Source organism: Dromiciops gliroides, chromosome 5, assembly GCF_019393635.1.
Source record: "Dromiciops gliroides isolate mDroGli1 chromosome 5, mDroGli1.pri, whole genome shotgun sequence".
NCBI lineage: Eukaryota > Metazoa > Chordata > Mammalia > Microbiotheria > Microbiotheriidae > Dromiciops > Dromiciops gliroides.
This window is the reverse complement of record NC_057865.1, coordinates 273,506,719-273,533,142: the sequence shown is the minus strand read 5'-3', so window position 1 is coordinate 273,533,142 and position 26,424 is coordinate 273,506,719. Positions and strand designations below refer to the sequence as shown.

The window sequence follows — 26,424 nt, the reverse complement described above, 5'->3', positions numbered from 1 at the left end:
TTAGAGCCACAGGTGAGGGTTGGATGAAAGGCAGACACCAAAGGTGGATGAGCAGCCCTGGAAAGGACTCAGCAGCCCTCACTCCAGAGGTGCTAGTCTTCCTAGAACATGACTTACAAATACAAATACAAATACAAATGAAGAGACAGTCGCTACTCTCAAGGAACTCACCTCCTAATAGGGAAAACAAAACATAGGGAAGGTTCTAGGTGTATATTCAATGAGATCTGGGTTCGAATTCAGGCTCTGTGATACTATTGATATTTACCTTTTTTCCCCCTCATGTTAACATATTAATTGAATTTTTGTTCAAATAAACTGATCTTCTCACACTCTGGCCAGTCCAAGAGGAAATCAAAGGAAGTTAGTGCATCCTGAGAAGAGTCACCAATCAGGCATGAAGCCTGAAGGGAAGAGACAGACAATGGATACCTTTTTACTCAGGGGCTATGTTGGGTATGGTATAGTATGTAGTATTGTCCAACTCAAATAGAAATGAGGGCCACTGAGCCCTATATAATGATCTTTGTGGGCTGCATATTGACTTAGAAAACCACATATTAACATTATTTATATTCTACTATATTTTTATTTCTTTTGTTAAATATTTCCCAATTGCATTTTGATCTGGTTTGGGCCCCTCTTGGGAGTGTTTTGGGAAACCCATGTTTAACTTTATTTTGCTAAATATTTTCCAATTAATTTTTTTTTTAGTGAGGCAATTGGGGTCAAGTGACTTGCCCAGGGTCACACAGCTAGTAAGTGTCAAGTGTCTGAGGCTAGATTTGAACTCAGGTCCTCCTGAATCTAGGGCTGGTGCTTTATCCACTGAGCCACCTAGCTGCCTCCTAATTACTTTTTAATCTGGTTTGGGCTCCACTCAGGAGTATCATGGGCAGCCCATCTTGGCACCTCTGGTTTAATGGATAGAGAACCAGACTTGAAATATGGAAGGCTAAGGTTCAAATCTCACCTTAAGCTCATTAGCTCTGAGACCTTGGAAAAGTCACTTTATCTTTTGTTTCCTTCATCAGTAAAATAAGGAGGTTGGATATGTTGATCTCTGGGGTCCCTTCTGGCTCTAAATCTCTGATCCCATGAGCCTCTCAGCCTGTTTCCTCATCTGCAAATTACAGGTATTACTTAACCTAATTTACAGTAACATTGTGAGAAAAAAATGTTTTGTAAGCTTCAATAGAAATGCAAGCAATCAATAATGAATCTTGGAGTGTTATGTCAGTGTGATTTATTATTGCCATTAGCTGTCCGGCAAAGAGGGTTTGTGTGAAATCTGGAAGAGGGTCATATTCTCCCCTAGAACTGATATGAAATGAATATTTTCTGCAACTCTGTATTTTTGGCAAAAATTATGGACATGAAATAAATATCTGACTATTGGGGAAAGGGTGTTATTTACTATCTTCACTCAGGGTGCTGTTAATTAAACCTTTGAGATATCCTGCTGTAATTATTGACAGTATAGAAAATGACACACACTCAGAAGCTTCGAGTGCAGGGCCATCAGTCCTCTGGCTCAGCACAGGGCCCAGGAGCCTTTGTTGGTTACAGGAGGTATTTTTAAAGGGATAAGACTGTCCTCTGCAAATCCTTCTCCCACTGTTTTTGAATAAATACAGAATGCATTAGCTCATCTCATCAGCAAAGCCAGGCTTAAAACACCAACAGAATCAAATGCAAGAATCCAGAATGAATACATCTGAATAGAAACATTTAGAGACTAAAAATATGGAGAAGAGCAGGACCCTGAAGGCCACATGCACTAGAGAAGTCTTTAAGGATTTCTAGCAAATGCAAGGATCACGATAACTGTAAGTCGGGTGGGGTCAAGTCCTTCTGGGAAAGTCAAAGCAGTGACAATGGTACACATATTGCAGAAGGGTAAAACGGGAGAGGACTGGCCTCTTCTCCTGACAGTCAAGGTAAAAGCTGAACACCTTCTGTGGACTGGATTCAATCATATCCAGTGAATCAAGTGGAACTGCTACTGACATTCTAAAAGGAAGTCTGGAGGAAAGGAACTCCCTTTCCAGAAATTTATGTTTATCTGGTTCTTCCAGAGGGAGAAGGAAACAATCTGTGTAGCCCAATGTCCATGGAGTCCATGGATAGATTTTAGGGGGCTCCTGAACTTGAATGGATGGAGGGGGTGGAGAAAGGGACATCTTTATTTTTATTTCTCAATTTAGCATCTCCTGCAGTTATTTAGAGGCATTATTCTGGTGAGGAGGGGGCCCATGGACAGATTTCAAGGTGCATGTGAGTTTGGATAGGAAAAGAAGATAGATATAGATATATATAGGTCTATATCTATATTCCTAAATTATCTATCATTTATCTATATTATTTTCCTATCCAAATTCACATATCTATCTATCTATCCCTATCTCTATCTTTGTGTGTGTGGGCATGTATACACACATATGTTCTTTTCATATATATATATTCTTTCCATATATATATATATATATATATATATATATATATATACATACATACACCTTTATTTCAGTATAATTGGTTTCTCTTATAATGCTACGTATTTTATTTTATGAACTTAAAGACAGGATTCTGAGAAGAGGTCATGGGCCTCACTAGACAAAAAAGAACTGATGGTTTAGATGGATGGGAACTAGTTGTTTCTGTTCTGATAAAGGCAATGGGTAGGGGGGCACAATGGTTTATTTATTATCATCCAGACTCTCCAAGTGATACATCACAGCAACGTGAAACTGGTCGGTCAAATATCTCAGTTAGTTACTTGCCTTCATTTCTTTAGTGAGCAAGATATTTTCAGGGACTTCTGGGATGATTTTTGTAGAAGAACTGAGTGATGACCTTCCTTCTGGAGACAGTGGACATGTGTATAACAACATTTCAGCTTCTTGCCTTAGGCCAGATAGTTTTTCGTGTAAGGCCATAACTCTAAAAGCAACAGGAGCAAAAGCTTCAATCAGCAAACTTATGAAATTAATGCAGGAAAGCATATCAGGACATTGATGTTCAAAGTGAGCACATGCCTGTCTACTAACAGATCATTTAAACAGAATTTGGCTAGGTCTTTGGAATCCTCAAACATCCATATTAGTGCTGGACATGAAAGTAAATCGGGGAATAAGGGGGAGGAGACAAATGAGTGAGAGAGGGGGTGATGGTGGGGAGGAAGAAGCTTGGAATCTCAGCAAAAGGAGTTCAGAAGGGAGCAGCTAAGTGGTGCAGTGGATAAAGCACCGGTCCTGAGTTCAGGAGGACCTGAGTTCAAATCTGCCCTCAGACACTTGACACTTACTAACTGTATGATCCTGGGCAAGTCACTTAACCCTCATGGTGTCCCCCCCAAAGTAAAACCAAACCAAACCAAAACAAAAGAAACAAAAAACCAAAAAAGGAGTTCAGAAGTATAAGAGAGTCCAAAATCATACCCCATTTTGGAAAAGAAAGACTCTACTTGACTGGTAATGTCCATGAAATGCATAAGTTATATACAGACAGAGCCCAAGAAATAAGGAAGGAGTAGGCAGAAGACCAGGAGAAAAGAAACAATGAAAAGAAATGGTAGCAAAATCAGGCAGAGAAAGGTAGAAGCACATCCCATATGTCTTCAGCTGCATCCTCAGCATAGTATAACAACTGCCATTCTTTTTTTTTGTTGTTGTTCTTTTTTTTTTTTTTTTTAGTGAGGCAATTGGGGTTAAGTGACTTGCCCATGGTCACACAGCTAGTAAGTGTTAAGCATCTGAGGCTAGATTTGAACTCAGGTACTCCTGACTCCAGGGCTGGTGCTCTATCCACTGCACCACCTAGCTGCCCCTAGCCTTTGTTTTATTACGTTTGAGGTCTATGTTGAAGAGTCCTTCAAAATGAGAACCACAGAGCAGGAAGACAGCTCCTCGGGGAAGGAAGGAAGGGGAAACTTCATAATTTAGGGAATTTAAATTTTAATCCAAGAGCCAATTCTTGGGTGTTCGTGGTGTGCAAGACACTACGCTGGGCACTAGGGAAGAAACAAAGAATGGGAAATGTGACGCAGCGGAGACAGCTCATTTGCTGTTTTCAAAGGGCTCTCACTTCCAAGTCCTTATCAGACTCTTATAGTAGCAACAACAACAACAACATCTAGCAATGAACTAGAGCTTTGGGGTTAGTGAAGCTCCACTTTTGCTCTATACCTCATACAAGCTACCTCCTTTTTTCCTCATGACAATCCTTTGAGGGTCTTATTATCTTCTTTTTTTGGGGGGGGGGGAATGAGGGTTAAGTGACTTGCCCAGGGTCACACAGCTAGTAAGTGTCAAGTGTCTGAGGCCGGATTTGAACTCAGGTCCTCCTGAATCCAGGACCAGTGCTTTATCCACTGCAGCGCCACCTAGCTGACCCATGAAGGTTTTATTATTATCCCCATTTTATAGATGAGGACAATGAGGCTGCGAGTGATTAAATGACTTGTCCATGGTCACAGAGTTAATAAATATTCCAGGATTTGAACTCAGCTCTTTCTGTCTCCAAGACTACCACTTTATCTACTGCACCAACTATTGCCTCAGCTGGGAATCAAAAAGAGTCAGTCTCTTCATAGCTAAGACCAGAACACTAATAGTTAGGACCAGATCATAAGTCTTCCCAGGCTTGTTGTGAGGATGAAATGAAATATTTGAAAAGTGCTTTACAAACCTTAAATTGCTTTGATGCTATAGGTATCATCATCATCATCATCATTTTTTGATACTATTTTGTTTTTAGTGAGGCAATTGGGGTTAACTGACTTGCCCAGGGTCACACAGCTAGTAAGTGTTAAGTGTCTGAGGCCAGATTTGAACTCAGGTCCTCCTGACTCCAGGGCCGGTGCTCTATCCACTGCGCCACCTAGCTGCCCCCCATCATAATCATTTTAATCCAGCATCCTACCCCTTAGACCACATTGTCTTTTTTTTTTTCAGGGCAATGGGGGTTAAGTGACTTGCCCAGGGTCACACAACTAGTAAGTGTCAAGTGTCTGAGATCAGATTTGAACTCAGGTCCTCCTGAATCCAGGGCCAGTGCTTTATCCATTGCATCACCTAGCCACCCCCCACATTGTCTTTCCATGTTAAAATTATTGTGTATAGTCCCTGCCCATGAAAGACTTATAATAACCCCAAGAGACAAGCTATCTACAAAACATGTAAATTACAATCTTAGTATATGAGAAAGTGTCCCAGTAGAGCTACATTTAGGCAAGATAGTAGGGGTTTTCCAACCTGGGTTCCATGAGGACCCCAGAAGAATCTCTCCCATCATGAGGTCTGTAAGACTGGGGTGAGGGGGTGAGGGTGTAAAAAAAGTGACTAGCAAGACTGAAAGAAAAAGAAGTTCATTTAGGGTACTAAAGGAAGACCCTTCTGACTTAAAGATCTTAGGGTACAGACTGGGTTTTATGGCTTTTAAGGCTTACCTAAAAACACAGCCAGTTAGTCTCATTCTGTGTCAGGAGAGAAGTGGGAGTAGTGTGTAAACCTTGAGGGTCATAGGACTTGCTAAGGCCAGTTTTGTTCCTGTAAAAAACTCATTTCCCTATAGTTAGACTTTTTTTTTGGGGGGGGGGACAATGAGGGTCAAGTGACTTGCCCAGGGTCACACAGCTAGTAAGTGTCAAGTGTCTGAGGCTGGATTTCAACTCAGGTCCTCCTGAATCCATGGCTGGTGCTTTATCCACTGTGCCACCTAGCTGCCCTTCTCCCTATAGTTAGTCTTATGAAAAGTCCCTGTATTGAAAAGATATCTCAGAGTCACTAAGTGGTGCAGTAAATAAAATACCAGCCCTAGATTCAGGAGGACCTGAGTTCAAATTCGGCCTCAGTTACTTGACACTTACTAGCTGTGTGACCCTGGGCAAGTCACTTGACCCTTACTGCCCCGCAAACAAACAAATAAATAAATACAAATAAAAACAGAATCAATCTTGTTCATCTTGCCATAGCCAATAAGGAGAGAGGTAAAGAAGGAATCCTATGGTTCTGTTTCCTTGGCCTCAGAGTATCTGGGGAGAAGTCCTCAAAATCCACAGCAACAAAGTGTTACACCAATTGGAGGGGTCAGGAAAGGATCCCTCCAATTATAAAGGACGAGGAGGAATCGGATGGATAAAGGGCATGGGAAGCCAGAGAGTATAAAATGAGTCAAGAGTCAGAGGCAATGATGAGCAAAGGTTTTATGTAGGGAGAGAGAGGCTTAGAGGCAGGAAGAGACAGTACAGATCTACAAGTTTTGATGTGATTCTCTAGCCCAGTGGTCTCTAACTCTTTAAATCCCTTACTCCTTCAGTAAAAAACAATTCTGAGCACCCCCCCACACACACACACACTATGTGGACACTCGCTTATTCAATTGAACTCAATTACTAATAATTATATACATGATGAAACTTACACACAAAACGTAAAAAGTTAAAGATGAAATAACATTTGATCCTAGAAGCAAGAGTCGCTGGAGTTCATCGAATAGGGGAATGAGGAAGGCCAGACGTGCAATTAAGGAAAATCACGTTGGCAGCTGTGTGGTGGCTGGACTGCAAAGTAGAGAGACTGCCTTGAGGCAGGGGGATCAATTAGGAGGGTACTGCAGTCTTCCAGGCCAGAGGAGATGACTATGGGGATGGAGAGGAGGGGCAAGATGTGCACAGGGATGTGCACTGTACATTTGAAAATTGAATGTGCTTTGTTAACCTTTTCCCTGTCACTTTCTTAAGTCTAGTCAATCAACAAAACAAAAAAATTGAGCTCTGATGTGCAGTTTGCTGCTTCCCGAGGTGTCATGGAAAGAGACTGTTCATAGGGTCCAGAAACCTGTCATTTATTAGTTTTCTGGTCTGGAGCAAGTCATATATATTTACATCTATGGGCCTCTGCTTCTTCAACTATAAATGTCTCACTGCGGAAACCCTAAGGTCGCTTCCAATTTAACATTCTACTCCATAAGAATTCTCTTCACTCTCTTTTCTTTAGGTCTATTTTTTTTTTTTGAAGTGCTTTCAACAAGGCTTTACCTAAAGCAACCCTATCTGCCTAAAAAGATCATCAAGACAACATCTGACTTACTAGCTGTGTGACCCTGGGCAAGTCACTTAACCCCGATTGCCTCACAACAAAGACATCATCAGAATGTTACAACTTCATAGGCAAGCCTGATTTACTTACTTGTTCAGAGGAACCCAGAAATATCCAGAAAAAATAGAGCTGGGATTGAAATCAAGGGCATCGCTAATCTTGGCAGGTCTGGTGTTATAGGCGTACAGCAACATGATCTGGAAGATTAAAAGGCACATAAACATCCCACCAAAGGCACCCTCTGCCCCCCAGGTTTCCATAGCAGTACCATGTTCATCTTCAAAAAACAATACTTTACTATTTTCACTTTTGTGGTTGCTTTTTTTGGTTATTGTTCTTGTTTATTCTTTCTTGGGCTTTTTTCCCCTTTTGTTCTGATTCTTCTCTTATAACATGACTAATGTGAAAATGTTTAATGTGACTGTAATGTATAACCTATATCAAATTGCTTGCTGGGGGCAGCTAGGTGGCAGAGTGCATAGAGCACTGGCCCTGGAGTCAGGAGTACCTGAGTTCAAATCCCGCCTCAGACGCTTGACACTTACTAGCTGTGTGACCCTGGGAAAGTCACTTGACCCCAATTGCCTCACTAAAAAATAAAATAAAATAAAATAAAATAAAATAAAATAAAATAAAATTGCTTGCTGGCCTCAGGAGGAGGGAGGGAAAGGGAGGGAGGACAATTTGGAGCTCAAAAAAAATTTCGACATGTAATTGGGAAAAATAAAATAAAATAAATCAATAATCGATTGATTAATAATTAATAAAATTAAAATAAAAGAAAATTTAAAAAAGAAAAGCAATGCTTTTCTCCTTTCTCTTTTTCAATTGGATGGCACTGAAAAATATGAGCTCTTTTCTCCACTTTGCTATGAAGTAAAATATTGTAAAGCCTCACTAACCTCCTCCTACCTTGAAATTCTGGTGCATTTGTAGCTTAAACCAGGCAATTCAGTATTTAATTATGTTAATGTGATCATAAAAGGCAGCGTGGTATGGTGGCCAGGGGGCTAGATTTCACAGCTAGGGTTCAAATCCTGTCTCTGACACATACTGGTTGGCTCTGGGCTAGAACTGATACTGTGAGTGACACAGACAACATTTTTTGGGGGGGCGGGGAGTGGTGCAATGAGATTTAAGTGACTTGCCCAGGGTCACACAGCTAGTGTCAAGTGCCTGAGGCCTCATTTGAACTCAGGTCCTCCTGAATCCAGGGCCAGTGCTTTATCCACTGCGCCACCTAGCTTTAATCAAACAACAAACATTTATTAAGCACTTACTGTATGACCAGCTCAGTGCTAGGGGCTGGAGATTCAAAGACAAAAGCAAAGCTGTCCCTGCCCCTGAGGAGCTTACAGTCCATCAGAGGAACCAATCTAATCACTAGACCCTAGAGTGTGTGAAGTAGAATAATACATAACAAGGCTGGAAAGACAAGTCTGAGCCAAGTGGTGAAGGGCTTTCAATACCAAAGAGGAGTTTGCATTTGGCACTAGTGTAAAACAGGCCTCCACCAGAACTGATGGACAATAAATGAAGCAAGCGACATGGGTAGCAGCCCTGTGCTTCAGGAACATCCATTTGGTGGCTGTGAGAAGGGACCAAAGAGGGGAGAGACTCGATGAGGGACTGAACTGGGGCACTGGCCAAGGGAGCAGAGAAAGGGGGATGGGTGCTAGGGAGGTGGTGGAGGTGATGATTAGATATGTGGAGTGAAGAATGGAGAGTAGATGATGAGTCTGAGGTTGAAAACCTGGGGGACCATGGGAATGATGATGCCCTTGACAGAAATAGGGAAGCTGAGAAAGAGGGTTGAGTTTGGGGCAAGAGAATGTGTTAATTTTGAGATACCTTCTGGATTCCTAGTTGGAAATATCCAGCTGGTGATGAGTGGTGCACTGTGGAGCTCAGGAGGTTACTGTTTCATCTGCAGAGAGATAGTAATTCAATCCACGAGATCTGATAGAAGTTCATGGAGAGAGAGAGGAGAAAGGACAGAGCCTTGGGGAACACCCCCAGTTCAGTGGCATGATACGGATGAGGCAGGAGGGCAGGAGCAGAAGTAAGAGAGATCAATGTCACAGACATCTCTGGAACATTCAGGAGAAGAGGGTCAAGAAGAGGACTAAAGAAAGAAAAGGACATCAGCTATGGAAGTCATTTTGGAGGGGTTGCAAAAGATGGAGGAGTAGGAGAAGGGGACAAGAGAAGACAGCCTTTCCTAAGGGTTTAGCTATGAAAAGCAGGAGAGATAGAGGTTGGATGGGTGTAGGGGCATTGCCTGCTTGATTACTTGAGGGGTTGGCCAGGGAACAGAGGGTTATTTAAGGATGGGAGAGACTTAGACAAGTCACTTAACCTCTAATCTAGCCAACTCTCTATGACTGAAAGTTGAAGCAAAGGTGCCAACCTACATTGTTAGCAGGAGTTTATTCACTTGGGATTCCTTTACATTAATGAATTTACAAGGCCAATCCCTACCTGTAGGAATTTGGGATTGAGAGAGTAGAAAACATCAGGAAAAGTGGGTTATCTTCAAACATTCCTGGGAGTCTTAGTTTAAAAGGCTGACTTGTTTATCATCCTTGCGGGGGCAAGACTAGAAATATTACTGAACTTGCAGTAGCAACCAGTTCTGAGGGTTGAGGGTTAACAGGAGAAGGCAGCACAAAAGGGACCAATGGGAGAGACAGTGAGTGCTCAAAAAAACCAAAACAAAACAAAAAAACCCCAAACCAAAGCCAGTTTATAGGATTCTTGGCTTCCCAGGAGCAGTATCATCCATGGGCTGTAGGGGACATGCAGCCTGCAGAAGCCACCAGAAGCACAGCTAGAGGGCACAGCCCACAGGGGCTGGGAAGTAGAGGAGTGGGTTCATCCAGAGTGGAAGAAGCAGGGTACCCTGACTGACAAGACAGCTGGAAAAGAGCAGGACCCCAGAGCAAAGCTTTATGGGAAATAGCCAGAGGGAGTTCTCTCCCTCCCTTTTCCAGGAGGCAGCAATCAAAGGGCTATTGAAGCAGGAGGTCCCTGTGCACCTGCACCAGCATCATGTGGAGAGGAGCAGCTCGAAGGGCCGAGCAGGCACATTCCTCAGGCCCCTCCTCCACCCTGTTTTTAAGCCTAACCCAGCTCTCGATCTCAGTATTACCCAAAGCCCGCCCGAAATGTCACTTCAATTCCCTCAACTTATGGGTGTCAGCGAATGCAGATGAGATAATTTGTTTGCAAACTTTAACGGGCTGCATCTGTGTGTGTTATTTATTATAATGAGTCTTAATGCCAGCGGAGCACTCTGGGCAAGGTTCTCCATTCATTTGTCTCATGACCTGAGAGGGGACTTCAAGTCTATTATCATCAGGACTGCTTGCCTATGGTAGTGATTTGTCTGTTTGCTATGGGATCCGCGAACTAAGAATATATTCTCTACAAATATTCATCCATTTCACATTTATTCATGTGCAAGACCCTTATTACATGGAGTAAAGGTTCCCAAACTTTTTCAGCCCTCACACCTGGTGGCTTCCAGAAAACCTTCCCATACCCCCTCTTCAATATGAAAGGAAAGAAATTCTAGAATTTACCATGTATAGGCATGCACACAAGGAATAATCACATAAAGAGAGTAGTTGATTTAAGGATAATATAGTTAATTAACAAATATTCCTCAACACCTCTCCCCCCTTTTATTTTTGCAGGGCCAATGAGGGTTAAGTGACTTGCCCAGGGTCACACAGCTAGTAAGTGTCAAGTGTCTGAGGTCGGATTTGAACTCAGGTCCTCTTGAATCCAGGGCTAGTGTACCACCTAGCAGCCCCTCTCAATGCCCTTTTTTCCATATAGATATTTTATTATTTTCTAGTTACATTTAGAGATAGTTTTCAACGTTTGTTTTTTGTTCTGTTTTTTTAAGATTTCTAGTTTCAAATTTTTCTCCCTTCCTCCTCTCCCTCCCTCCTCCCCAAGACAGCAAGTTATCTGATATGGGTTATAGATGTACAATTACATTAAATGTCTCAATACCCTATTAAGAAGCTTCTCATACCCTGTAGGGCAGAGATTCATAACCTTTTCTCAAACTAATGCCTCTAGATGTACAAAATAAAATACATGGGATTACAAAGAAAACAAATTATGCTGAAGTACAGTTATGAAAATAAAAATATTTTTAAAAAACAAGTTCGTGGAGTCTAAGAGAAGAACCCCTACCCTGGGGGTAATATTTATGCGCAAATTTGGGAGCCCTTGCTATTGCCCAGAGACAACTGGCCTTGGAGCCAGGAAGATCTAGGTTCAAGCCCTACCTCTGACTATGTGATCCTGGGTGCTCCCAGGTGACTCTTCCAAGCCATTAAGTTATAGGCATGGTTGGGGGAAAGAGATTTTCATTCTGAGAGTAACAAACACAGAGAAGATCCTATATAAGAACACGCCCCCAGCTCCACCCCTAGCTAGAGTTCTTAGCTCAAATAGGTCAAGAAGCGGGAGAGAATCCTGCTTGGAGCAAAGAACGTAGCCACCTGCCTAAAACAAATTCCCAAAATAAGGGTGAGGCAGGAAAGAGAGGCAGGTAGAAGCCCTTGGGCTGACTTGTCCAACAACATGGGCAGGGGACATTTCCCAGTTATTCACTGACCTGGTCTCATCCTAGCACTGGTTCAATTCCATGAATTGATAAAAGGAAAGGAACTCTTGGGGCTTTCCAATACAATCTCAATCTCTTCCTGAAGGCTTCCAGTGAAGGGGAACCTACCACTGCCTGAGGAAGCTCATTCCACTTTCTTTTTGATAGCTCTGATCCTTAAGCCTAGATTTGCCTTTTAAAAATTATTCCCGGGGCCAGCTGGGTGGCTCAGTGGATAAAGCACTGGCCCTGGATTCAGGAGTACCTGGGTTCAAATCCAGCCTCAGACACTTGACACTTACTAGCTGTGTGACCCTGGGCAAGTCACTTAACCCCCATGGCCCTGCAAAAAAATATATATATATATATATTCCCAATTGCTTCCCATTCTGCCTTGTGGGATCAAACCAAACCAGTCTAATCCTCCTACCTTCATATACCAGAAGACAGCCATTATGTCTCCACTACCAGCCCCACCCATCTCCATCCACATCTTGTTCTTCGCCAGGTTAAACATACCCAGTCCTTTTAATAAATCCTTGTATGCTCAAGACTCTTCCCCATCCTAAATGCTCTCCTCTGGATCCTCTATTGCAGTCGTGTCAACTCAAATAGAAACTGCCACTTTACTGACTTTTGAAAACCACAAATTAACATTATCTATGTTGTACTGTAGTTTCTGGAGAAGTAAATACGAAACCACTTCAGTATCTTTACCAAGAAAACCCCAAATGGGGTCACCAAAAGTTGGATGTGACTGAACTCAATTGTTTCATTTGTTTTCTTTAATATTTAATATTTAGATCTGGTTCAGGGGACACTTATGGTACACAGCTCTGCTCTATAACTTACGAATGTCCTTAAACACCTACAACTGAGCACAATTCCCCAGAGGAGGCCTGGCCAGGAGGAGCTTCATTACTGGAAGCACTGGATCTCTGATTGTAGATCTTAGGCCACCACATCAGAAACACTCACTCGTACTGGGCTTCCACTTTGCTAAAATCCCCAGATCGCGTTCAGAGAAATTGCTTTCTAACCATGCCTCACTCATCCCATGATTGTGAAAGGGATGCTTTGGTACCCAAGTGTTTACCTTTGTCTCTACTGGATTGCATCTTCCGGGTGCTCAGTTCTGAGTTGTCAAGAAGTTTGTGGTACCTAACTCTGTCATCCTGTATGTCAATTATTCCCCCCAATTTTATGTCCATTGAACAGTTGAAAAGTCTGCCATCTATGCCTTTATCCAAATCACTGATAAAAATGTGAAAAAACAAAGGACCAAACAGATCCCAGGAAGAGTCCTCTTGGAGACTTCCTTCCAAACCCACCCTGAACCACTAATCACCTGAAATGTTCTCCTCCCTCAGTTTCTGGGACATCCTCCCTTCCTTCTGGTTTTCCACCTACCTCCATCTATAGAATCCTCCTTCTATCTTTGTCTACCTGACTTTTCTCAGTCAGTACTTGAAATATTCCTAGCACTATAGCCATGTCCAATGTTATGAGCCTGGGTACCTCATTTGAATGGGCTGGGGTACCTCAGAGGTTTTCTGGTGGTAAATCAAAGAACCTTCTCCTTGAGAAACTAAATCAAAGGACAGACATACCTCTAAAGAGATAAGTGGCACTGGATCAGGACTGAGTTAGCTCCAGGACCACCACCCTTCATTCCAGTCTCCCCCCCCCCCATGCCTCGGGGAGATAATATGAGGTGTGGCTGCTGCCTTTGTGGCATGAGGGGGAGAGAGATGGCTTGAGAGATCTGGAGCCGCTCCTCACCCAACTTCCCCCAGCCACCACCAGTGGGTGATGGTCTTCCCCCAATAAGGGAACTTTCCACAGTTAGATGATCAAACCCATGGGACCACCACCATTGGTCCTCTATAAAAGTATCTGCCTGTCTCCTGCTCAGGGAGAAAGGTATCTCAGAGAGCCATGCCTCTGTGCCGTGCCAGGCCTTCTCCCCATGAGAAGTTCAAGGATTTCTCCCTTGGTTTCCTTTCCCTAACACCTAAATAAACTATTATTTTATTCTAATTGGATTTGTGTGCAAGAAGATGTAATTCTTTAAAGAGGAGTTCCTAAGAACCCCTACCCCAAACCCCCAGCAATTTTCCCCATAACATCCAATTACCACATACATGGTGCTGATTAAAGGTAGGAGAATCATTCACAACCAGTGAGAGGGCTCTTGGCCACTGGCCATGGTACTAGTTTTATTTCTAGTCTGTCATCCTGGGCTATCTCTAATGTGAGTGAATTGAATACCAAATGGCCATGTGTTCTTTTCAGGACTCTAATAGCTGGCCAAGTCTTTCTCATGGTCATCTGATGTTCTACTTTTATTCCCTCCATGTTTGAATTCACATACCCTGCATAGGGGCTTCAGCTACTGACCTGGGATGAGCCTCTCCTGGTTTATGCCTAGGAAAACAGGGCTTCATTTATCTGTCTATTCTGCAAAAGGCATTTTTTGCCAAATTAGTTGAGCCAAGTAGCCCTGGAGGTTAACGGAGAGGCTTCATCCACAGAGCCAAAAAATTTCAGAGTTTGAAGAGAACTGGCAGCCAAGAAGTCTCTCTACAACACAGCCATCTTTTGCATAAAGATCTAAAAGGAGAAGGAACCCACTTCCTCAAGCAATCAATTGACTAATCCATCAATCAGCATTCATTAAGTTGCTACTATGTACCAGGTCCTTTGCTTGGTGCTGGGAATACAGAGACAAAAGTGAAACAATCCTCAGAAAACCCATTCCACTTTCAGACAATTCAAATGATTAAGAAGCTTTTCCTGACATCAAGTTTAAATATGTCTCTTTTCCTTTTCCACCTTTTCCTCCTAATTCTGTCTTCTGAATCAATGCAGAACAAATCCAGTTTCTCCTCCATATGTAAGACAGTAATCACTCTCCCTTGAGTCTTTTCTTCTGAAAATTCTCATTGACTAGTGCCTGAGTCATAGCTACTTTGGGGATTTTCTACTTGAAAGCCTAGGAAATAAGATGGGAACACTTAGGACTCCAACTTCATCCTCCCCTGTCCCTTTCCTGTGAGTATGCCTCACTAAATCTCAGTTCCCAGCCAGAGCTATTAGAGAAAAGATGTAAATTCAATCTAATAAATCAATAAAACCTGCTGTGATGTGACTGGCTGAATGATGGAACCACAAGAGCAGTGATTCATGGTTAAATGTCAGCCTGGAGAGAGTAGAGTGCCCCAAGCATGGGTCTCTAGACCTGTTCTGCTTCAACAATTTTACCACTGGCTTAGGGGTAGGCATAGATGGTCATACTGATCAAAGCTAAAGGAAAAGCAAACAACTAGAGTGACAGAACTGTGATCCAAAAATATTTCATTAGGTCAGAACAGTGTAACCAAGACTAATGAAATGAAATTTAATAGAGATAAATATTTTCTACATTTGGTTTTTAAAAAACCCTAGGGGCAGCTAGGTGGCACAGTGGATAAGGCACCAGCCCTGGATTCAGAAGGACCTGAGTTCAAATCTGGACTCAGACACTTGACACTTACTAGCTGTGTGACCCTGGGCAAGTCATTTAACCCTCACTGCCCTGCAAAAAACAAAACAAAACAAAACCCTAAACATTTGTGGGATGGGGGACATGTAGCTAGATAACAAATAGTATATGTGGAAAAAATATTTGGGGGTGGAGGGAATACAAGGACATGTACTATGTGCACGGTCATGTTTAAGTCTGGCTCCCCTTCAGGGCTTCAAAATAGAAATCAATGTACAAATAAAATAAAATAAGAACTGATAGAAAATATAGGTAAGGAAAGAAATTATCACAAGAAGCAGAATACAGAAAAAAATTAATAGAGAGACTGAATAAATATACACAAGGGCCCTTTTACTCTCCTATATCTAGGTACTCCTTTTGCCTTCCCTCCCATTCCCATTCCCCTTCTACAATCCCCAGATGTCACTTCTAAATCTTGTCCTCCATTTTCTTAGGCCCTGATTAATTTGGGGAAATTAAGAGGCGCTCTAACAAACCCAATCACACTTAACATGACATGGGAAAACCACAACAATTACATTTTACATTTCCTTTCAAGGTTTGCAAAATGCTTTCCACAGAGGATTCAGAGATAGAAAGGACCTTGGAGAAGACCTGATCTAAACTCCTAATTTTTCAGGTGAAGACATTGTGGACAGCACAGGTAGGTGACTTGCCCAGGGTCACAAAGCTAACTGTGGCAAAGCAAGTACTGAAGTCCAGGTTTCAGAACTGTAGGTCCAGTGTTCTTTCCATTGTACTGTCCTTTCTGCTATACCGTATTGGTATTAAATTAAGCTATTATCTCTTCTAGCTATTAATCCTTCATTCAAATTAATAATGAGTAAGCAAAAAAGACTCCCTCATAAGATGAATAGATACAATGGGGTAAAAAAGTTGAGGAGAAATATTATAATAATAACAACTAGAACCACAACATGAAAATGGAATAACCACAAAGGGCTCAAGAATGGTTGAGAAGCACAATAAAAGATGATATAAGAGGAGAAACTAGAGTTCTTAAGGAAATATGCAAAAAGACAAACACAAATAGACTACTTAGGTAAGATGGTGGGAAAAAATTTTAAGGGCCTTTTTGAAAAAAATCGAATGACAGATGAAACACAAAAATGTAGAAATGAAACAACAAACATCAGTTCAAGATCAAAATTAAAATAATGGAAGAACACTTGAGAGGTCTCTATAAATCAGAGTAACTAACTGAAAAAAATAGAGCTCAGATATCTGATCTGAGTATTACTTAGAGAAAGCCATGATGAAACAAAGAACCCGAATATTATATTTCAGGAAAGCATGTGAACAAATTCCCAGAAGTATTAGAGAGAGTAAACTAATTTTTTAAGTCCATAGAATGCTATCTGAGGAAAGCCCAAATTTTAATTCACCCAGAAATGTAGTTGCCAAGTTCCAAGGCTTCAAGATCAAATAAAGCATTCTGCAAACCAAAAACAATGACCGACATTCCGGGAGGCAGAATGATATAGTAGAAAATGTCACATCTAGAATCAGAGTACCTGGATTTATATCTCACATCTATCTCAAAGTTCACTTAAGTTTCCTGAGCCTCAATTTCCTCATCTATAACATGAGGCATTTGGACCAGACTATGAAACATCTGCCTCACTGTTCCCCTCCACCACTAAATGTATGATCTTTTGAAATAAACAACAACAAAATACCTCATGATACTATGAAAAAATACTATGGGGAAAGATAATTCCAATGTAAAATGTCAGAACAGGAGCAAATTCTATACCTATAACTAAAATTCCAAAAATGAGAATATAATGGCCATTTTAACTATGAGGGTGATTGGAAAAACTAATAAAAGAATCAAAGGAGAATAGTTAGGTAGTTAGGTGGCTTAGTGGATAGAGTGTTGGAGCCTGGAGTGAGGAAGACCTGAGTTCAAATGTGGTCTTAGCTATGTGACCCTGGGCAAGTACTTAACCTCTGTTTGTCTTAGATTCCTCAACTGTAAAACAGGGATAATAATACTACCTACCTCCCAGGGTTCTTGAGAAAAACATTATAAAGCATTCAGCACATAGTAAGAGCTATAAAAAAGTTATCATCATCATCATTACTATTGTTATATAAAAGTGGTAGAATAGTCAGTTTAGAGCAGAAGCTGGGTTAACTTAGCAAATCAGTGGACAACCTAAATAAGAATGGAGGAAATGAAATTCAAAAATTTAATTATACATTTAAGAAATATTAGGACAAAAATCAAAATTGAGAAAAATGGCAGGAGCATATGACATGTTGACTATCAAACAAACAAATGAAATGGAAAAGCTGTATGGAGAAATAATCTGACAAATCACCAGTTTCTAAGAAAAAACTAATTAACATATGATAAGAAGTCATACAAGAAAATTTCCTAGAAGCATTGAAACCAGTCCAAAAAATACAAACAGAAAGAATTCACAGGTCATCTGCAGAAAGAAATCCTAGATAATATGACACACGAGTGTGATTGGTACCATAACTCCCAGGTCAAATAAAAAATTTTGCAAAAAATTTAAAATATAGCAAGTGGTTGAGAAGAGAAAGATACCATATCAAGGAACCTCAATTAGAATTGCATAAGACAGTGAGAAAGGAAAGGAAAACAAATTGTAATCCGATATATGACAAAGCAAAAAAAAAAAAAAGCTTCCTGCAAAAGATCAATGAATTGAACATACAAGTAAAAAAAATCTAGAAAATCAACCAAATAAACATATGTATATATTTCTAAAAATCAAAGAAAAGATAAACAAGAATAAAAATAAAATGCCTATTGAGATAAATAAAACTGAGTTGATTTGTTTTTGTTTTTGTTTTTTGCAATGACTAATAAAATGCACAATCAGCCCTTGACTCTGGGCATTTGTAGTGGCTGTCTCCAATGCCTTGTGTAACGATTGGAATGATGCCACCTGCTGGAGACTTACTGTAGAAGAGTTCCGCCCATGAAGCGAAGGTCTTTGAGGGCAAGACCAGGAGTCTTTTCTTTGGTGTGAGGAAGTGACGTTGGGTAGTGGGAGGAGGAAGGAAGAGACTGGCGCTCAGTCTCGTGCTCTTTCCTCTGGACTCTGATGGAGAGTGGAGCTAGAAATGCGCTCTCCCTTTAATAGATAGGCCTTTCTCTCTCTCTTTACCAAATTCTTATTCTCCTTAATAAACGCTTAAAAGTCTAACTCTTGCTAAAGCTTATAATTTATTGGTGACCACTCATTGGATATTTTAGACAGTTTAGCTAGAATTTTAGCCCTTAACACTTGGAATGAATGATCTCCCTCCTCATTGATGCCTCTTGGCTTCCCTGGCTTCCTTCAAGTCCCAGCTTTCTCCAGGAAGCCTTTCCTGATCTCCAACAATGCTAGTGCCTTCCTTCAGTTGTGAGTCTCCAGTTTATCCTGAATATCTTTTGTTTGTACATAATTATTTGCATGTGGTCTCCTACAGTAGAGTATGAGCTCCTTGAGGGAAGGGACCTTGTTTTTTTGCCTTTATTTAGGTCGCTAAAGCTTGGTACAGCATCTAGCACATAGTAAGACCTTTATAAATGTTTACTGAATGACTGATTTGGGGGGGGCAGGGCAATGGGGGTTAAGTGACTTGCCCAGGGTCACACAGCTAGTAAGTGTTAAGTGTCTGAGGCCAGATTTAAACTCAGGTCCTCCTGAATCCAGGGTCGGTACTTTATCCACTGCATCACCTAGCCACCCCCTGACTGATTAATTTGATCTCTCCAATCTCCTGCCCTCTTCCCAAAGGACAACCAAATTACCAAAATCAAAAAAAAAAAAAAAAGAGAAGGAATTCACAAAGAATAAAGAGGAAATAAAGGAATGCATTAGAAACTATTGTGCCTAAGTATATGCCAAAGAAACTGGAAACCTAAGTGAAATGGATGTTATAAATGTGATGAATATGAAAATAGAAAATGTCCAGATTAACAATATAGGAGGGGCAGCTAGGTGGTGCAGTGGATAGAGCACCGGCCCTGGAGTCAGGAGTACCTGGGTTCAAATCCAGCATCAGACACTTAACACTTGCTAGCTGTGTGACCCTGGGCAAGTCACTTAACCCCAATTGCCACACTAAAAAAACAAAACAAAACAAAACCCAATATAAGAAATAAAGAGTATGCATTGTAAAAACCCAATTTCCAAAAGAAACAAAGAAAATAATAAATGAAGTCTTAAAGAAAAAAAATGAATCCTTCTAATCCACTGATTTAATGATAGCTTTATTTTCAATTTAAATCCTGTTTCTGAAGTATAGGCTTTGGTATTGTGTAATTTAAAATTCTAAATGTAGGTTTTAATCTGTCCCCCACCCCCAGTTTGGGTGGGAAACCGGCTAAAATCATGGATAAATTAGTTTAGGCTTTTTAATTGTTTATTAAAAGATATAAGATAGTAAAGAGAAAGATTGAGAACAGATTTCTTATAGCATGGAAATCCTAGCCTTCCTAAACCTCCCTCTTGTAGTCCTGCCACCAAACTGATGTCTCAACCAAAAGAGGAAGAAATCCTCTGCCAGCATCAACTTCCTCCTTCATGTTCTCCTCCCAGCAATGGGAGGTTCTTCAAGCTGATTGGCTAGCATCATTCAAATTCATTGGTTCACTGGACCTGAAGGTGGTCTCAATGCAAAGTTCAAAGTTTTTAGCTTCTGAGAACAATACCTTATTAAGTACCCTTAAGTACCAGCCAGATGTGCTTACAATCTAGTTAACTGGAGTCAGCAGTCAATCACTCTCATTGACTTCAATCTGTTTAGATTAATCCCAGGTGGGCTTTGAGTATCTACTAAATCCCCTTATCTACCACATTCCATTATCTTGACACAGTAGCTTAGAACTGTAGGAAGACTTCAGAGCCACCCTGTATAATGCTGCAAAAGGTTTAATAGGTGGTGCAGTGGATAGAGCACTGGCCCTGAAGTCAGGCAGACCTGAGTTCAAATTTGGCCTCAGACACTTACTAGTTGTGTGACTCTGGACAAGTCACTTATTCTGACTGCCTCTTCCCACTCCCCACCCCTTCTGAAGAAAAGATTTAATAGGCTCACATTCTTTAAGAAAATTGTAACTTTAAAAGTCATTTTCTTTAAGAGATTGTGTGTTCAAAAAAACAAAAACCAAAGTTTTGTGTAATTGTATTATCTTACCATAGGTTCTGTATCCTTTGGAGGTTTTTCTAGAGGGGGTAGGTACCACTGGAAACAAAGCATTTTGCTTGCAGAATACACAGCAAAATCTGTTGCAAGATCTGGAGGAGTGGATGGGACGATCTTAGAGGCTGCAAATTTTTCTATTATCACAGACATTTCCTGACCGCCTTGCTGAAGGAAAAGGGATCAATTTGAGTTTCTTGTTCCTTTTTCTCACCCTCGCAGCCATCCCTCCTCTCCTCCTCCCCACCCCAATATTTAAAAACAATTAGATTTGTTATGTGTTGGTTTGTCTCCCAGTGCTATGGTTTTTGTAGGAGTAACTTCTGTACCACCTCTCCTGCATCCTCAATCATCCCCTAAGTATCATATGCTAACAAGTCTAATATGGATAAAGGAAGCTTCATTGAAATTCCAATCTATGCTTTTTTTTTTTTTCAGGGCAATGGGACTTAAGTGACTTGCCCAGGGTCACACAGCTAGTAAGTGTCAAGTGTCTGAGGCTGGATTTGAACTCAGGTCCTCCTGAATCCAGGGCCGGTGCTCTATCCACTGCACCACCTAAGCTGCCCCAGAGCTTTTTTTTTTTTTAAAGACAACTGACTTTGACATTTGTCCGAAGTCAATACCTTCCATTTCCACACTGCCAATGAACTAACTAGATTTTGGTTCTTGATTCTTTTTCCTTTTTAAAATGTTAAACTTCCTAGGATCATAGATTTGGAGATAGAAGAGAACCCCAGAGATCATCTCTTATCTCCCCCTAATTGTACAAATGAAAAAGTGGAGACTCAGAGAGTTTCAGATCACAGAGCTAATGGGCAACAGAACTGGAATTTGTATCCAACTTTTAGCAAGATACTGGTCTCAGTGCTCAGAATGACCACAGTATTAGAACTGGACACCCAAATGTCAAATCAGCTGCTTCCCAGCATGGAATACCATACGGAAACTACCAAAACATCTACTGTCATAGTCCTTCTCGGGGAGAAGTTGTCCATACTTAGAAAACAAAAAGAAAATTCCAGGATCAGAGATTTAGTGGGATCCAAAGGGACCCTGGGGTCCTGAAAATGACCCGAGGGGCTGCTGAATCCAATCCAGATGAAGGTACTTCTTTTTTTTTTTTTTTTTTTTTTTAGTGAGGCAGTTGGGGTTAAGTGACTTGCCCAGGGCCACACAGCTAGTAAGTGTTAAGTGTCTGAGGCCAGATTTGAACTCAGGTCCTCCTGACTCCAGGGCTGATGCTCTATCCACTACGTCACCTAGCTGCCCCGGATGAAGGTACTTCTTATTGTTCTCCCCTGGTCTGAATCATGGGGAACTACCATTCATCAGAAATGGCTTCATCTGAGAGCATTGGTTCTCAGGTAATAATAATAACCAAAATAATCTTTCCTACTTTAAGGCTCTGCAGTGAGTTCTCCAAGCCTTATCTGATATTTATATGGCATTTCATGAGTGTGAGGCACTTTAGGGTCAATGGATCATGGACTTACAGCTGGAAGGGACCTCGGTCGGTCTCCTGATCCAATCTATTCGTTTTATAGATGAAGACACCAAGGCCCAGAGCTGGTGTTCAAAGCCAGGTTTTACAGCTCCAAATTTAGCACTTTTGGGGAAAAAAAAAAAAAGACCCCAGAAGAAACGTGTGCAGAAAAATCTCCCTCTGGTTTGGCCTCTTCCAGAAAGCAATCAGACCTTCTCCGTGGCCTTAAGCTGTCAGCACTTTGAAATATTTTCCCCGTAGTGGGGATTTAGAAGTAGAATGAGAAACCTGGGATAGGGGAGATGCAGTGACCAATTACCCCCTGGAAACTTTAGAAATTTTCCCAGGCTGGGAAAAGGATGGGACCTGGTGTCCTGCAATATCGACAGCATCTAGATTGACCCCAAAGATGGCTATCTTGACCATCAAAAACAAACAAATAAACAAACAAAAACAACAAAATAAAACTTCTAAACAAAAACCAACCAATCAAAACTCTGGAATAGAAGGAAAGGATTCACTTAGCAAATGCCTCCCTTTAATGAGAGTTAATCTGACCTTTGGGATGATCTCTAGAGATGGCCTTAGGAGAAGGGCAGGGAGGGGGAGGTCCAACAGTTCCTTTCCCACCATAGCTTCTGAAAAATACCCTTCGGGGCAGCTAGGTGGCGCAGTGGATAGAGAGCTGGCCCTGGAGTTAGGAGGACCTGAGTTCAAATCTGGCTTCAGAAACTTAACACTTACTAGCTGTGTGACCCTGGGCAAGTCACTTAACCCTAATTGCCTCACTAAAAAAAAAAAAATGCCCTTCGAGGCTCATCCACCAATAGACAGCCTGGCAAGGTTTTCCCTAATGTATGAGTCATTCAGTGCCAGCAGCATCCATGATGTTGAAGATTCTGTACCACATGCAAAAGAGAGCATTCTGCTCCTAGGGGTTACAGTTTGCTGCTATCATTTACTTCCTCTGTGGCTGATTTGTGATCACTTGGCTGGGGTGAATTCAGGGGCACTCAGCCTATCAAAAAATTACAGCTTCTCTTAGGGAGCATGAGCCTGAAAATCAGTATCGGTGGAGAAATACAAATGTGTGGGATCAAATTGGCATTGTCATAAATAATTAACCGGGTTCTCTGAGAGAGACCTATGAGGGCACCACACAGTGTCAAATATCACCCCTGAGAAACAGGGTGATCAAAGGGGTGACAATAACCCCAACAATACCCTCCGTTCTTGGATAAAGACTGTCTTTAATGATGTTCGGAGGGCTTTGTGAAATTAACTCCTTGTTGGGGGGTTTTGAGGGGGAAAAGAAGGTGTTTGTGAGTATCATTTTTCAAATCTACTGAAATTGATGCATCTCAGGGTTAAGTGGCCAGGCTGGGAAGGGGCTTCAGGTGGGTGCTCCTGGTGTGGCTCTGTTATCCCTTGTATTATCCCACTCCCTATTCAGAGAAATATACAGACAGCACTGTCAGTGTGAGGCCTCAAATAAAAAATGGAAATAGAGACACTGACCTTTCAAGTTGTCGACCTGTGAGATGAAAAATGCTTTGACGGAGAGCTACCGTATTCAATGTGGAAATGTGTCAAAAATAGATCTTAAGGAACTGTCGGAAAAAGAGGTTGTAAAATCTAAGACCTTTGCCTAACTAAGCTGCAGAAAGATAAAAGTGGGACCCAGGAGTCCCATGAAGAAGATTAAACTCTTCAACGGTCCCTAAACAATTTTGCAAATCAAGGCAAACTGATGCCAGTCAACTCACTCCTGAGCGGGCAGATAAAAGGGTTACATAGCAATTATGATCCCGAAAAATAGCTCATTTCTCTATAGTTGGCCCAAGATGAATCCAACTGACTTTGTTGAGACAGTCATCAAACGTCTAGATAAGTTTAAAAGACAATGGCCCAACATTGGGACCACATATGAAAGGCAATTAGCCTAGAAATATAACTGATAAAGGGGCAGCTAGGTGGTGCAGTGGATAAAGCACCAGCCCTTGATTCAGGAGGACCTGAGTTCAAAGCTGGTCTCAGACACTTGACACTTACTAACTGTGTGACTCTGGGCAAGTCACTTAACACCCATTGCCTCTCAAAAAAACCAAAACAAAACCAAAACAACAAAAAAAGGAAATATAACTGATAAATTCTGAGAGGATTCAAAAGCAATTCAGGCCAGTAGTTTTCCATTATCTTGAATACAACAAAATACAACTTTGAAAGGCCTCTGAGTTAAAATCCTAGCACAAATACCTACTACTGGTGTAATACTGGGTAAGTTATTTAATCTCTTGGTGCCTCAGTTTTCTCATCTGTAAAATGGGGATAACAATGGCTTCCTTCAAGTTCCAGCTAAAATTCTACCCAAAGTCTTTCCCAATCTTCCTTACTTATGCCTTCCCAAGTTGATTATCTCCAATTTGTCCTCTGTATAGCTTGTTTGCATGTTGTTTGAATGTTTCCCTTATTAGACTGAGAACTGTAACCCTCTTTTGCTTTTCTTTGTAAACTAGTTTTTTGTTGTTGTTGTTGTTGTTGTTGGGGCAATTAGAGTTAAGTGACTTGCCCAGGGTCACACAGCTAGTAAGTGTCAAGTGTCTGAGGTCAGATTTGAACTCAGGTCCTCCTGAATCCAAGGCTAGTGCTTTATCCACTGTGCCACCTAGCTGTCCCTAAAAAAAAAAAAAAAATTATTTTAGAGTTAATTGGGTTTAAGCTCAGGGTCACACAGCTAATAAGGCTGGATATGAACTCAGGTTCCTCCTGACTCCAGGCCCACTGGTCTATCCATTGTGCCACCTAGCTGCCCAGTAACCCCAGCTCTTATCACAGTACATATAGTAGGCAAATGTTTATGGTCTGACAGCTGAGAGCCAAGAAGACAACTTATGTAAAGTGCTTTGTAAACCTTAAAGCCTATATAAATGCAAGGTATTGTTACTAATGAGTTTAATGGTAGTATTAATTAATGGGCTATGTAGCAGTTACCTTTAATAGGTTTCTTTTATTCTTTGAAAGTCAATCAGTGGGGCAGCTGATTTCCTCAGGAGAACCTGAGTTCAAATCGGGCTTCAGACACTTGACACTAGCTGTGTGACCCTGGGCAAGTCACTTAACCCTCATTGCCCCACTAAAAACAAACAAAAAAACTATTATAGAGGCAGCTAGGTGGTGCAGTGGATAAAAAACTGGCCTTGGATTCAGGAGGACCCGAGTTCAAATCCAGCCTCAGACACTTGACACTTAACTAGCTGTGTGACCCTGGGCAAGTCACTTAAGCCTCATTGCCCTGCAAAAAACCAAAAAAAAAACAAAAAAAAGAAAGTCAATCAGCCCCAGCCCCAACCAGCACAATGGAGAGAGTGTGGTTTGCATGGATTAGCCTTTATCTAACTCTAACCCCAAATCTCTCCCAATCTCCAGCCCAAAGATATCAAGTGCCTCCCCCTCTCCTTCCCCCTCCCCCCTCCTCAGGGAACTGTCACCAGAGGGTTGTGAAATCTGAGCATGAATACTTCAGCACTCTACTGGATTTTAATTACATCCTCTTTTGGAACTGTTAATGTCATTTGTTTGGCACCTTTGTTTTTCCATCATAAAGCTTCAATAGACTCAAAGATATGCAGACATACAGAGATGATGGGAGCTGGTGAACACAAAACAATGCTCTTTTTTGGAAAAAGTCATTACTTCTTTGTGTTGGGAGGGGGGGAAGCAGGTTTAAGTATGAAATTACAGGAAGGGTTTGATTGAAATAGCTTCCTGAGTGATTAAAGCCTCAAAAAAAGTGTTATTACAAAAATCAACGAAGCTTAGAGTTGATGGAAAAAAAAAAAAACCCCAAAAAGCTTTCCGCTTGTTAGCTGTCTACACCAGTGAAACTAACACATGATTACACCGCTTGCACCTGTCACGCACATGACAGTGATCTCCCAGGCTGATTCTCCTAGGAGAGTGTTACACTAATTATATCAGAAGAAGAGCAAACAGAGTGAAACAACTCTTTGATACACTGCTGCTGTTATAATTGTCACATATATTTACAATTTATTCAAGGTTGCACATTTGGTGCTTCATCCTTAGGAAATATTCAAGCACAGCAACTTTCTGGGCAGGATTTGAAAGGTTAGGAGAAATTTCCAAACTCTGATACACATGCTCAGGAGAATGGATCCTGCAGATGAATTCTGAACATTCCTTAAGTATGTTACTCACTATTCTCCCATAGCGGGAGATTCCATCTCCCACCCACAGGGCATGTAGTATAGTGGATAGAGAGTTGCATTGGGAGTCAGGATGGCCTGAGCTCCTGTCTCAGAGCCTCACTAGCTGTGTCAAGTCATTTAACCTCTCTTGGTTTCAATGTACCCAATGAAATGGGCAGCTAGGTGCACAGTGGATAGTGTGCTGGGCCTGGAGTCAGGAAGACTCATCTTCCCGAGTTCAAATCTGGCCTCAGCCACTTACTAGTTGGGTGACCCTGATAGGCAAG

At 41.4% G+C, this 26,424-nt stretch overlaps 1 protein-coding gene across 1 annotated transcript in view; it reads right to left on the bottom strand.

Annotated features, from left to right (window-relative positions):
* The window catches only part of CFAP54 (cilia and flagella associated protein 54), a 347,358-nt gene that overhangs the window by 23,674 nt on the left and 297,260 nt on the right, over positions 1-26,424 (bottom strand). The window contains exons 66-68 of the mRNA XM_043967706.1: positions 20,438-20,611; positions 7,191-7,297; positions 2,784-2,943 (exon numbers count right to left, since the gene is read on the bottom strand). Coding sequence (XP_043823641.1) covers positions 2,784-2,943; positions 7,191-7,297; positions 20,438-20,611 — 441 coding nt within the window. The remainder of the gene's footprint in view (positions 1-2,783; positions 2,944-7,190; positions 7,298-20,437; positions 20,612-26,424) is intronic.